Consider the following 13709-nt stretch of genomic DNA (forward strand, 5'->3'; position numbering starts at 1 on the left):
ACTCAGACATCTGATCCAGGAGCTGAATGGCAAGACTCTTTCAAACAACAGATGGTCTGGTCCTCTTGGCAAGATGCTGGACTCTGCCACTGAGTTAGAAATAAATCCGAGCTTTGAAAAAATGACAGTTGGCCCTCCACTCGTTGAGCTTGCACATACTGTCATTGACGACCTGAGTACTGACCAGTACTATGGTTACATGATTTGCAGTGCCATCAAAACTGGGGTCATGCCTGATAGACTTGCTTACCTGCAGATAGGTCCAGTCTCACATTCTAGGTGGCTCACAATGGCTCTCAGGTTCTGCAGAATTTGGGTCGCTCATCATAAACTGAAAGGGAACCAGCTTCACAACCTGAGACTTATTGTCCAATTCATCGTGAGTGTCTACTTGCCAAATTGGTTCAACACCAAGGTCAAGTCATCGTTCTCCGAAGGTCCGAGGCATGTTCTCTTCCAGCTTGAGCTCCTGAGGAGTCAGCAAAGGAAGGTTGTTCAGATTGTGGAGCAGACTGTGAGGAGATCTTCCTGGTATGCTCATCCCGAGGCAGTTCTGCAGACAATGCTCTGCAGTAAGGATGAGGAGGAGAGAAGAGTGGCAGTCAAAAAGATCTTGGATATGAGACTTATGAGAGGATCTGGGCATGACGAATCAGTTGGTGATGATTCCTTCAGGGTCAGGAAGACTCCTGAAGTCAATCTAGGTGCCAAGACCCTCACTGATCTCATAGATCTGGATAACATCCAGGCTGGCAGTGAGCCCCCTCTTACCTGCAGCCTCACCAATGTTCAAGTCAGAGCTTTCCTGGACAACCCCATGCATGTCCCTGCCTGGCCCTGGCACACCCAGAGTATAGAGCGTTGTGTACAGCAAGTGAGCGAGGCCAGCAGTCACGTGTACAGCCAGGAGAGGAGGGAAGGCTGCATCCGAGCTCAGGTGGTCAGCAGGGAGGTGATGAGTAGAAACAGAAGCAAGAAAGACATGTTCTCTATGGTGTGCAGCAACACCGGGTCGTAGTAGTAAAACCGGTTTTTGTATTTGATGATTTTGTTTTCTAAAGGAATATTAAATTTAATAAATGTGTCAAGATCATTCGTTTCACTATTCTGGATCATTTTCATCCTAATAAATTAACCTGATACATTTACTTTACTTTAAATACTATTTAGAATTTTCATAAGATTTCAAGTTAAAATTTACCTAGCAAAAAATAAAAACTTTTCAAATCTGAAGATATCACATGATTCTGCACATAGAACTACATCATTAATACCATGGGCCGATTTTTCAAACTCAAAAAAAAAAAATTCGCCTCCGTATGACACACCCTACTATATCATGCTTGTCTCCTCTTGTGGCAGAACAATAAGTATAGGAACATACAGTTCACTTATTATCCAATGCTACTTGTAAGGTGCTGTAATGAATCAAATGGTATAATATGTGAATGGATTACAACAATATGATCCTCATAACATATAAATAGAGTTGGTTTAAGATCCGATTGTGCGGGAAATACAAAATGTATAGGATCAGCGCAGGTCATCGACTCCTGACTCTAGATAGTGAAGTCCGCTACCAAAAACAAAAACAATTAAACCTATTATATAAGGTAGATAAAGCCAGGATACGATTCACTGTCATTTGTTAACAATTTAAGTGAGAACAGAATCAGAACTTAACTGTTTACAATGGGACAACAACACACGTCAACAAGACTGGACTGCCGGAGGAATATCTAAGGCAAATATTAAATTTCTTCAAATACAAAACATGTACAGACATCCATTAACTGTCATATGATCAGTTTTTCATCGTGTTTTATCACATAATTTCCCTCATCCTTCATGTCATGCTAACCTTCTCGTCCACCTTTACCTATAATATAATGTAATCAAACCTAACCTAACCCTAGCAGCTACCTGATAATATTTCACCTTAAAATATAAAGTTTTCTTACCTCGAGAAACATAATGTATGAGTAATGTGTTTTGTTTCACTTCACTTTTATAATTGTTAATGTCTTTATCGTTAACAATGGCTTGTTTGGTGTAGTGTTTTAACGCCACATTGTTCCTCATCTTTAAAGCCCTGTTACTAGTGTTAAAGTGGTCATATCTCCATAAATATCAACCTACCACTCAAATAAAGGTCATATTCCTTTATAACAAGATAAAAAACACATTAGTTAAATCTATTTTAGTAATCAATTTCCCGTTATGGCATAAAATGAATCTTTATCATTCCACATAGCAGGAAAGGTCATAATACAGTATTAAGGTAAACAAGGTCATATAACACACCTTAATAACTCACCAAACACTTGCTGTAATGTCCAGGAGGAGGAGAAATAAACTGTTTTACGAGAAAATTGACGGAAGTATACAAGATGGTGAAGCGTGTTGTTGTTGTTGTCAAGGAATATCCAATAAGGAAGAACAACTCTCCACTATTAGTCACCACAGGTTGACCCGTAGTGCCGCCTGGTGACTGAATGACTAACTTACCAAAGAAAATATATACAAATGAGGGTAAACTATTACTGTTTATTGACCCTCATAGAAGAGGTCCTCATGAACATTATACAAAACGTACGGTATAAAATACTTTACTTGAACTAAATTTTCTGTATAAACCATTATTAAAGAAGATATTGACAGGTGCTTTATAAAACTTACATTATAAGTAATGTAATAGGCAATAGGCAGCTATCAAATAGGGAGGTACTGTACTACTGTCTGGGAAGATAATGGAAGCATAATGTGTTGTCTAATGGTAGACCCTGCTGCCATAGGTGACCAAGTCCCAGGTTGATGATCTGACTTGCTGCGTCATTTACACACAATTGCAGGGTCTCAATTGTTTCTCTTACTTTGAGAACACAACATACATATATTGCTTCTCAATATTGATTTTTTTTGGGGGGGCTAATCCCTGTGAAAAAATGGGAATTAAATAGAATTATATAATATTTTACATTTTATTATCATGAATATGGCTACTTATGTACCCCATAATCCACCCCACATAAATATGGGAGAGGTTTCTGTACCCCTTAATCCACCCCACATAAATATGGGAGATAAATAAAGAGGACAGACAGATAAATATTACTCTCATACATATAAGTCAATCTTAATGGAACTATTTTTCATCCTAATATTTTCATGTGAATAATAAAAATTTAAATTATCACAAACATTTTATTAGCAATATTGGTATCAAAATTACATCAACCTTTGAACGGTGGATTAGGCGACCTTTGGGTAAGACGAGGTCCACCTTACAGTCTAAGTTCATGGTTTTAACTCATATCTGTGGTATAAGACAACTCCCCAAACTACTAAACCACCTGTGGTAAAGTTAAGGTCAATTTGACCACCAATATGGTGATATGTTTAACATATTAAATACCTTGAATGGACGTTTGCCTGAACAAGCCATTTAAAGATCATGTGTGTGAAGACTGGAATATTTGGATGATGGATGGTGAAAAATCCTTTCCAAAAAGTGAGGCTACACGCGCTGCATCACTTGATGTGCTGTCTCATCAAAACAAGAAATAAAGTGAAAATAGAGACTGTAATAAAACCTTTCAAAAGGTGAGGTATCTCTAATGTAATGGATGGTATGGAGGCAATATCTTATAATTCTTCCATAGTGAGCAGCCAAGTAGTGTATATATTTGATCATTTAATGTTTTTATTAACGGTAATATTACATATATTATGTGTAGACCACCACAAGATAATGACCCACAAACCCTGCCTGGCGACATCACCGAACCTGTGTCTTATGGGTTTGTAGTTGACAGCACTAACAAGTAACCCATGAGGCCTATCACAGTTGTCAGTGCATGTCAAGTGTTCACGGGGACCAGTGCTGGAAGACAAAGGATAGTCACCAACTCCTGCTTTCTATACTTGGTACAATTATTATTTACAAGGTAGATTCACAGGATAGATCCACACAGTCCTGTGCTCAACTGAGTTGTGTGAAGCAGCGAGACACACAGGTCTGGTCTACAGTGAGTCCTCCCAGTTCTCTCTACCTTCATTCCCTCCTCAACTCTCCCACCAAGCATTGTGGGTAATAACATCACAGTTACATTAATTCACAAATTATTAATGAGACAATTAAAACAAGTTACAATAAAAGACAATTAAGTAGATACCTCAAACTACTTCAATCAACATTAACATATAAGTTAATAATTGGAGTAACATCACAAGACCCCAAGTTTGGAACACCTTGTACAAGAAGCCAACTTCACACCCAACCACCATTATGTATTATATACAACAACTCACTATATACAACAAATTACACAGATTAGCATAACATGAATGTATGTTATACATTACCATAAGAACATACATTATATATTACACAGAGCCCTTGGGATGTACCTAGTAGCATCTGACAGTACAGTACATCACAGTTGGTAATGTACAGTACATGTTAGTACATCACAGTTGGTAATGTACAGTACATGTTAGTACATCACAGTTGGTAATGTACAGTACATGTTAGTACATCACAGTTGGTAATGTACAGTACATGTTAGTACATCACAGTTGGTAATGTACAGTACATGTTAGTACATCACAGTGGTAATGGTATGTTAGTACATCACAGTTGGTAATGTACAGTACATGTTAGTACATCACAGTTGGTAATGTACAGTACATGTTAGTACATCACAGTTGGTAATGTACAATACAGTACATGTTAGTACATCATAGTTGGTAATGTACAGTACATGTTAGTACATCACAGTTGGTAATGTACAGTACATGTTAGTACATCACAGTTGGTAATGTACAGTACATGTTAGTACATCACAGTTGGTAATGTACAGTACATGTTAGTACATCACAGTTGGTAATGTACAGTACATGTTAGTACATCACATGTTAGTACATCACAGTTGGTAATGTACAGTACATGTTAGTACATCATAGTTGGTAATGTACAATACATGTTAGTACATCACAGTTGGTAATGTACAGTACATGTTAGTACATCACAGTTGGTAATGTACAGTACATGTTAGTACATCACAGTTGGTAATGTACAGTACATGTTAGTACATCACAGTTGGTAATGTACAGTACATGTTAGTACATCACAGTTGGTAATGTACAGTACATGTTAGTACATCACAGTTGGTAATGTACAGTACATGTTAGTACATCACAGTTGGTAATGTACAGTACATGTTAGTACATCACAGTTGGTAATGTACAGTACATGTTAGTACATCACAGGTAATGTACAGTAGTACATGTTGGTAATGTACAGTACATGTTAGTACATCACAGTTGGTAATGTACAGTACATGTTAGTACATCACAGTTGGTAATGTACAGTACATGTTAGTACATCACAGTTGGTAATGTACAGTACATGTTAGTACATCACAGTTGGTAATGTACAGTACATGTTAGTACATCACAGTTGGTAATGTACAGTACATGTTAGTACATCACAGTTGGTAATGTACAGTACATGTTAGTACATCACAGTTGGTAATGTACAGTACATGTTAGTACATCACAGTTGGTAATGTACAGTACATGTTAGTACATCACAGTTGGTAATGTACAGTACATGTTAGTACAATACACAAGTGACAACAGGACATGACTAGGTCAACAACATCACCTGTCTTGACCAAGCCAAATCAACATGGCTGGGTCTACATGTGACCATTACATGTTAACAAAATTATTGTACAAGTTCTACTAGACTCATAGGATACCCCTCAACTAACACAAGTTTATTTTTCTAACATATTCTTTCATGTCATGGTAAAGGAATTTACATCTTAAGAGCAGATAATTATAACTTGTGTTTAATATCTATAAAAATGGCATTTGTCACTTGTCTTTATTTCTGCTACATTCATAGAGTTTGTTCAAGTGGTTTTATATTGATGTATATCACTGTATTCAAGTTTATGTGTCACATTTACCTTCTGTTAAAGTCATTCAAACATTTAATGAATTTTGTTTTTTTCATGCACAAGTTTATGACGTTTGAGAGTACCCTTCAGGGAGAAACATTTCCACATTCCTTACATTCAAACTCCTTTATACCACTGTGTCCAAGAATGTGTCTCTTGAGATCAATCTTCTGTGAGAAACATTTCCCACATTCCTCACATTCAAACTTCTTTATTCCACTGTGTACAAGAATGTGTCTGTTGAGAGTGCCCTTTTCTGCAAAATGTTTTCCACATTCCTTACATTCAAACGCCTTTATACCACTGTGTCCACGAATGTGTCTCTTGAGATCACTCTTCTGTGAGAAACATTTCCCACATTCCTCACATTCAAACTCCTTTATACCACTGTGTCCAAGAATGTGTGTCTTGAGAGTACTCTTCTGTGAGAAACATTTTTCACATTCTTCACATTCAAACTCCTTTATACCACTGTGTCCAAGAATGTGTGTCTTGAGAGTACTCTTCTGTGAGAAACATTTTCCACATTCTTCACATTCAAACTCCTTTATACCACTGTGTCCAAGAATGTGTGTCTTGAGAGTATTCTTCTGTGAGAAACATTTTCCACATTCTTCACATTCAAACTCCTTTATACCACTGTGTCCAAGAATGTGTCTCTTGAGATTACCCTTCTGTGAGAAACATTTTCCACATTCTTCACATTCAAACTCCTTTATACCACTGTGTCCAAGAATGTGTGTCTTGAGAGTACTCTTCTGTGAGAAACATTTCTCAGATTCCTCACATTCAAACTCCTTTATACCATTGTGTCCAAGAATGTGTTTTTTGAGATGTCTCTTCTGTGAGAAACATTTCCCACATTCCTCACATTCAAACTCCTTTATACCACTGTGTCCAAGAATGTGTCTCTTAAGATGACTCTTCTGTGAGAAACATTTCCCACATTCCTCACATTCAAACTCCTTCATACCATTGTGCACAAGTAAATGTGTCTGAAGAGTAGACTTCAACCAAAACTGTTTGCCACATTCCTCACAGGAGAACTTTTTATCTCTGCTTGACATTGTGAACTTCTTCTTAGTTACACTTGGTCTTGAGATGTGACATCACAGTATCTGAAACAAAATATTTTGCCTTGGATAATATTTTTATAAGAATTACAATTTATAAATGAAAACTACAAGTGACTAAATCAACTTGTGTAAAATGAAAATATTCTAAAAGTAATTACAAAGGTTTAATTACAGCTAATGAGGGTTTATGACACATCGTCACCCAGTGACGGACTGGCCTATCGGGAGTTTCGGCATATTGCCGATGGGTCGGTGAGCCAGTGGGCCAGTCGGTCTTAGATACATCTTAGTGAAGAAAGACTGGACAACATCCAACATTTTGGTGATTATCAGTATTTAGCATGGTGCACCTGATGATCTTTATAGCAGTAGAATCTGTGGGGAAATAATGGTACTGTATTCATATTGTACACAATGAGAGTTGAGTTTAGACTCTCCTAATTCAAATACATCTCGGGTGTTGAAAGAATCTATAGCCCCAGTACTGTACAGTGTCAGGTGGGGAGGTGGTGCGGTCTCTCTTGCTACAGTGTCTGGTGTTGGGTCGGGCCAAAGGTAATTGTACTCAAGAGGTTAAGTCAAGTGATTGTAGTGATGGGTTGTCAGACCACAGCTTACATCCCAGAAACAGTCCAGACTTGACCCGACATTAGGGAGGTCAAGTGTAGGGTAACTCTAGCGGCTGACCAAGGGTTATAAATCAGCCAGGCTCCCCTCCCATGTCACACATATAAGAAGGCACCGGCCGACTCTCTCCCAATATACACAATAACCTACACCGCAGAAGAAGTCCAGACCTGACCCTACATTAGCAAGGGCAAATGTAAGGAGACCCTTCGCCGCCCCCCCTCCCCCCCAATCAGCTCAACCTGACGGCTCGCCTCCCAATATATAGGACGTCCTAGTCCTCCCTCTGCCCAGAGAGAGACAGAGAGAGAGTGTGTCTTGTAACCAAGAAGGGCCAGCTACCACGTCCCGAGTCCTGCTCGAGAGAAGTCAGGGGCCGGAGGCAAGCCGCCTCCGGTCGCCTCCAGTCAGGAGCGAGTTGCCCTCGACACACCGGCGCCCAGCTAAGCAGTCTCCCATAGAGACAACCCAGGACTACCTGCTAGGCCTCCCCTAGGTCACGTGAGTGTTTGTCAGAGCTTTCCGTGGGATGAGTTACTTACGTGGGAAGTGTATTCATTTCATGTTCGTGTCCGAGAATCAGAGTGTCTAGTAACGTAATATGATGTCCTAGTAACGTAAATATAATGTCCTAGTAACTTCAATAGAAGGTGTTAGTAATGTGTCCATGTCATGTTCGTAATTAATAAAGAGTTGTAACGAAGCGGTGTTTGAGAAGTCGCCCTTAAGACGTAATAGATGTGTATTGACGTATAAGATCCGATAAGTGTAAATTCATCATCAAATAACTATCACGGCCACGCTACCAAAATCTTCCTCTCTTTTATACTCTTATACTATCAATATTCTACCTATATGTAATCTTCTTCTTGTGAGATTTGTCTCATTACAATGGTGGCAGCGAACTTAACGTAAACTCACGCCTTCCCTCGGTTAGCCATAACACCTGGCTCGTCTCATCCTTCATTTGATTCAGTCTAAGTATTGTCTACAATTGTGTAATAAGTAATTCCTGTGTCGTAGCGTCGTAGCGTGAAAAGTTTCCTAGTGTGTCATCTTTACAGCTCAAGTCAATGTCTCTCGTTGTGGTATACGCGAATTGTTACTAGCAAAACACTCCCAGAATATACTCAGTGCTTAATATAATTTCTCAGTGTTCCCCACGTTCTGTGAAGTTCTCAGTATCCCAAGTGCATTTTAATTGTCGGTCAGTGTTAAATGTACCCATTGTGTTTTAGTGATAGAAGCTGTGTCTATACTAACTGTTATAACTTAACATGTCTTACAACCTACATCCTCCTCCTTGTCCTAATCCTCACCTCACCCTCCGTACCCATCTGTTCCCGCCTCGCCCCGCCCCGCTCCCCTCCGCCCCGGTTACGCCACTCTACACCTCACCCCACCAGGCGCGCATCATGCCCGAATGTTTCTCGCCCCGCTCCGCCCCGCCCGTGTGACCACCAATGTTTTGTCCTGTGAGTTATGCTTCGAAACCGGTGGTTAGTGTTACTTAATATTGTGATAATTACAGAGCTTCACTCAGTGTGTTTTTATGCTAGTATGATTTGTAATGTACTCTTTGACGCGTAGTGATAAATAATATTCAATGTAGTGAGCAGAGCTTCACTCCCCGACCCAGCCTAATGAGAATATTGTCGTGACGGAAACTATAGTTGCCAAACATTGACGTAACGTATAAAGTAAATATTTGTTTTTCTTTACGGATACACTTCCAACTAAGCCATCATCCCTTTCGGATTGTTTCTGTCAAATGTCACACACAGTACCGCCCCATGGCTAGCCGGAATCCAACCACAGCACATATAAGCAGAGAAGAAGAAGCGTGATGAATGCAGCACCACACCCGCCACACACCACCCCACTTCTTTCAAGTCCTCCCTGGTCTAGGATTAAGAAGATTTTATATTTTTCTACTTTAGGAAGTTAAGGAGTGTGGAATGCAGCGCCACACAACGAACCCTGGTGAGCCCAGCCAGGGAGGGATTCACCACTGTGGAAGGTGTAAGACAGGACGGTCTTTGGTCTCGCCGACACTCACGTACGGAGGGCGAGCCCTGGTCCGCGGAACCTGCCTTACAGTCATCTAAGGAGACGACAGCCCAAGCAGTGGACCGGCTTTCATCCCGGCCGGAGGGGGCTGACGGCAGATGAACAGAAAATCGTCTGGAATATGTTGAAAATGATGTTTTGTTTTGTTGTATAAGCGACGTCTATCAATAACACATCATGCCAAGCTTAAAATGATTTATTTTTCAGCATTTATCTGCTTACTAGCCGTTCGGGAGGTCAATAATTTACTTTTTTACAATAGCATAAAACCTTCCCTAATCTGTTATGGGAAGCGACATGAGGCCAGGACTTACTGGTACTTACTCTCATCCTCTTCACCAAATGATTGACTCGTTAGCCGCTTGGGCGATCGGTCACGTCCCTGTTAGGCACTGTTGGCAAGTACTGGGCTGAAAATTAAACTCAAGGGTACGAAATTCGGGGAAATGTCCTAGCGTGGATAGTAGACTTCCTACATGACCGCAAGCAGTGTGTGGTGATTAATGGCACGAAATCATCATCCGTACATGTCACAAGCGGGGTACCACAGGACAGTGTATTGGGCCCGCTGTTATTTGTTTGTTTCATAAATGACATGCCTGACGTTGTACACTCCTCCATACAAATGTTTACCGATGACGCCGAGTTATTTCGCGAAACCAAGAACCAAGAGGACTGTGAAGAGCTGCAGAAGGACCTCTGTGGGCTCCAAGAATGGTCGAAGAAATGGCTGCCGAGATTCAATGTCACGAAGTGTAAGAGGATGCACCTGGGGCGTGCCAACGGTAAGGAGGCGTATCATATGTCCCAACGGGATGAAGAAACTGCACTAGTTGAGACTGAATGTGAGAAGGACCTAGGAGTGTATGTTGACAATGAGCTGAAGTTCTCGGGCCATTGCGAGAAGATGGTAAATGAGGCAAATAAATTATTGGGTCTTATAAGAAGGTCATTCAGATATCTAGACGATCCGTCCCTCATAACGATCTTGAAGAGTGAAGTGCTTCCCCATCTGGAGTACTGTCAACCCGTCTGATCCCCGAGAAAATGTTCAAAGGAGGGCCACCAGACTGGTGCCTGCACTACGACTCCTCAGCTACCCTGAGAGATTGGAGCGCCTGAACTTGTCTAGCTTATACTACAGACGGGCAAGTGGGGACCTAACTGAGGTGAATAAGCATCTCAAGGGGCACTACTCAGTCGAGTGTCCTTACCTGGAGCTGGCAGACGCTCGCCCCACAAGGGGTCACAGCTCAAGGTTGAAGAAGCCACAAGTCCAGAAAACTGTGAGGGCAAACTTTTTCGGAGTGAGAGTTGTGAATTCTTGGAACAATCTACCAGTGTTGTGACGGCACCGAGTGTGAGCTGTTTCAAGACCAGACTTGACCAACACTGGAGCAGGTTCAGGTACATTCAGGAGCCAGTTCAAGGCCAGTACTTGCCAACAGTGCGTAACGCAGACGTGACCGATCTCCCAAGCAGCTAACGAGTCGTTCAGTGGTGAAGAGGATAAAAGTAAAAAGAAAAAAAAAAGAGATTAATCAATAACTGATTCTCCAAACTCTGACTGTCCAATCATGATCTGTTAGGCCTCAATATAAGCCCAACATGACCCTATTGAGAGGGAATACGTTTAGCCGTTCTTCTCCCTACAATCCATCACAGGCATAGTGAACTGGCTGAAGATATATCCACCCAAATCTATGATCACTTTCTTCCTCGTCCACACAAGTATCGTCGACGTGGACTTATGGTCAGCAGATATAATGTTGTCTCTTTTAGCATTAGGTTAGTATCTGAGGTGGGAGATGGCCTGCACTTCTCTTCCTGTTGTTACGAGTTGGGGATTTAGAATATAGTTATACGTCTACCCAGATCCCAACAGGTAACAACAATAAAAAAACAAAGACAATCGGACTATAAAAGGGTAGACAAAGGATGCGAGTTTTCGTTGTATATAATAGAGTACCATAAATCCCTTAACAAAATATTCAGCTTATAAATTACCCTTAACCAAACTTAACCTAAACATTAACAGTATATACATATTAATACAACATAAACAATTTTGAAGCAAGTGGACGTGGGGGAGGTAATACAAGATACATGTACTTAAGTGAGGAGCTGAGATGGCTGACGAGTAAGGCTGAGTATTGTAGAAGACGGTAGGTAGTCACTGCACGTAGGTTTAGAGGATAGATGATCCTGTGGTCACTTCCCAGAGCCAAGTCCCTCTCCTCGAATTGGAGCTGACAAAGAAGACTTTGAGGAGGTGACGCAACCCAGGATATGGAGAAGGGAAACCTCGGAGTGGTAACTAAGACGAGTCATACTCGTGTCTCGTCCCTAGATGGCGTTGCTCGTGGTGCTGGGTAGGTAGATCAAGACAATAGATGGCGTGGTTCGTAGTGCTGGGTGGAGGGGTTCGTAACACACCCCCCTCCAAAGACCTCCGTAGCGCTGGCGCGAAGGAGGTGATCAACTGGTGCGTCTGGAGAGTAGCTGCTGCATTTCCACTGGAGCTCGGGATAAGGAGTCTGCAATCAGGTTGTCGACCCCCTTTATGTGCCGGACTTGTAGATTATAGGGCTGGGTGAGGAGAGCCCAGCGGAGGATTCGCTGGTTGGAGGTCTTGTTGGTTTGGATGAACGTGAGTGGGTTATGGTCGGTGAAGACTAGGGTTGTTTGTGGGCAAGACTGGAGGTAACATTCAAACTTCTTTATTGCCAACACCAGAGCCAAGGCCTCCTTCTCTATGGTCGAGTAGTTGGTCTGATGTTTTTTCAACTTGGCGGAGTAGTATGCCACAGGGTGAAGGACATCAGTGGTTGGGTCGGGTTGTAGGAGCACAGCCCCCACTCCGACACCACTAGCGTCGATTTGCAGATGGAAGGGCGAGGTGTAGTCAGGGGGGTGGACTACAGGCTTGGAGGCAAGGAAGGCTTTGAGGCGGTGGAAAGACTGGTCGCACTCTGGTTCCAGATGTAAGGGACCGCAGAACTGGTAAGGTCTGTGAGGGGTCCGGCCACGCTGGAGAAGTTACTGCAGAACCGACGGTAGTAGCCGCACATCCCCAGGAAGCGCATGAGTTCCTTCCTCGTCCTTGGAGTGGGAAAGGACAAGATGGCTCTAACGTTTGCGTCCTTGGGTCTCACCATACCATGCCCAACGATGTGTCCCAGGTAAGTCACTGAGGCCCGGCCAAAAGCAGATTTAGCCAGGTTTATGGTGAATCCAGTCTCTTGCAGTCGTGCAAACAGTATCTCCAAACGCACCAGATGTTCGTCCCAGCTGTCCGACACCACCACCAGGTCATCCAGGTAGGCGAACGTCCCACCTAAGTCTTGAATTAGGAAGTTGATGGCTCTCTGGAATGTGGCCGGAGCATTAGAAAAGCCAAACGCCATAACCAAATATTGAAAAAGACCAAATGGAGTTATAAATGCCGAGATTATTTTGGCCCTATCCGTGAGTCCCACTTGATAATATCCTTTCAATAAGTCCACCGTACTGATAAATTTGGCACAGCCTATGCTGTCTATTATATCTTCAATTAAAGGTAAAGGGTAGGAGTCTGAGACAGTGACCTGGTTCACTTTACGATAATCGGTACAGAAACGAAAAGTGCCATCGGGTTTTGGAATGAGAAGGCAAGGTGAAGCCCAGGGGGAGGTACTAGGCTCAGCTAAGTTATGTTTTAACAAAAAATCTACCTCCTTTTTCATAATCTCTCTTTTTTGTGGATTTAGTCGATAGGCTGATTGCCAATGGGTTGCAATACATCATCCGCTGAGATTAGCTTAATATCATGTTTAAGTAGTTATTGCAAACCCTGGGAGGTTCCTGATGTGACTTAGGAAATGTTGATAATAACTTAGTGAGACTTTTTGCTTGAGATGGATTCAGAACAGAAAAATACTCATCCAAGTTGTTGAGTATGTGACTGTTAGTAGGGCTTTTTAGGTAG

The 13709-nt window shown here is 41.7% G+C and overlaps 1 protein-coding gene across 1 annotated transcript; it reads right to left on the reverse strand.

Annotated features, from left to right (window-relative positions):
* Positions 1 to 5529: 5529 nt before the first annotated feature.
* LOC121855714 (oocyte zinc finger protein XlCOF6.1-like) lies at positions 5530 to 6361 on the reverse strand (the record flags this gene model as incomplete). The annotated part of the gene is made up of 1 exon (XM_042350805.1): positions 5530 to 6361. A coding segment is annotated over one exon (306 nt), but the record flags the coding sequence as incomplete, so codon positions are not given.
* Positions 6362 to 13709: the final 7348 nt, after the last annotated feature.

This window comes from Homarus americanus, unplaced genomic scaffold (assembly GCF_018991925.1).
Source record: "Homarus americanus isolate GMGI-L3 unplaced genomic scaffold, GMGI_Hamer_2.0 scaffold36753, whole genome shotgun sequence".
Classification (NCBI taxonomy): domain Eukaryota; kingdom Metazoa; phylum Arthropoda; class Malacostraca; order Decapoda; family Nephropidae; genus Homarus; species Homarus americanus.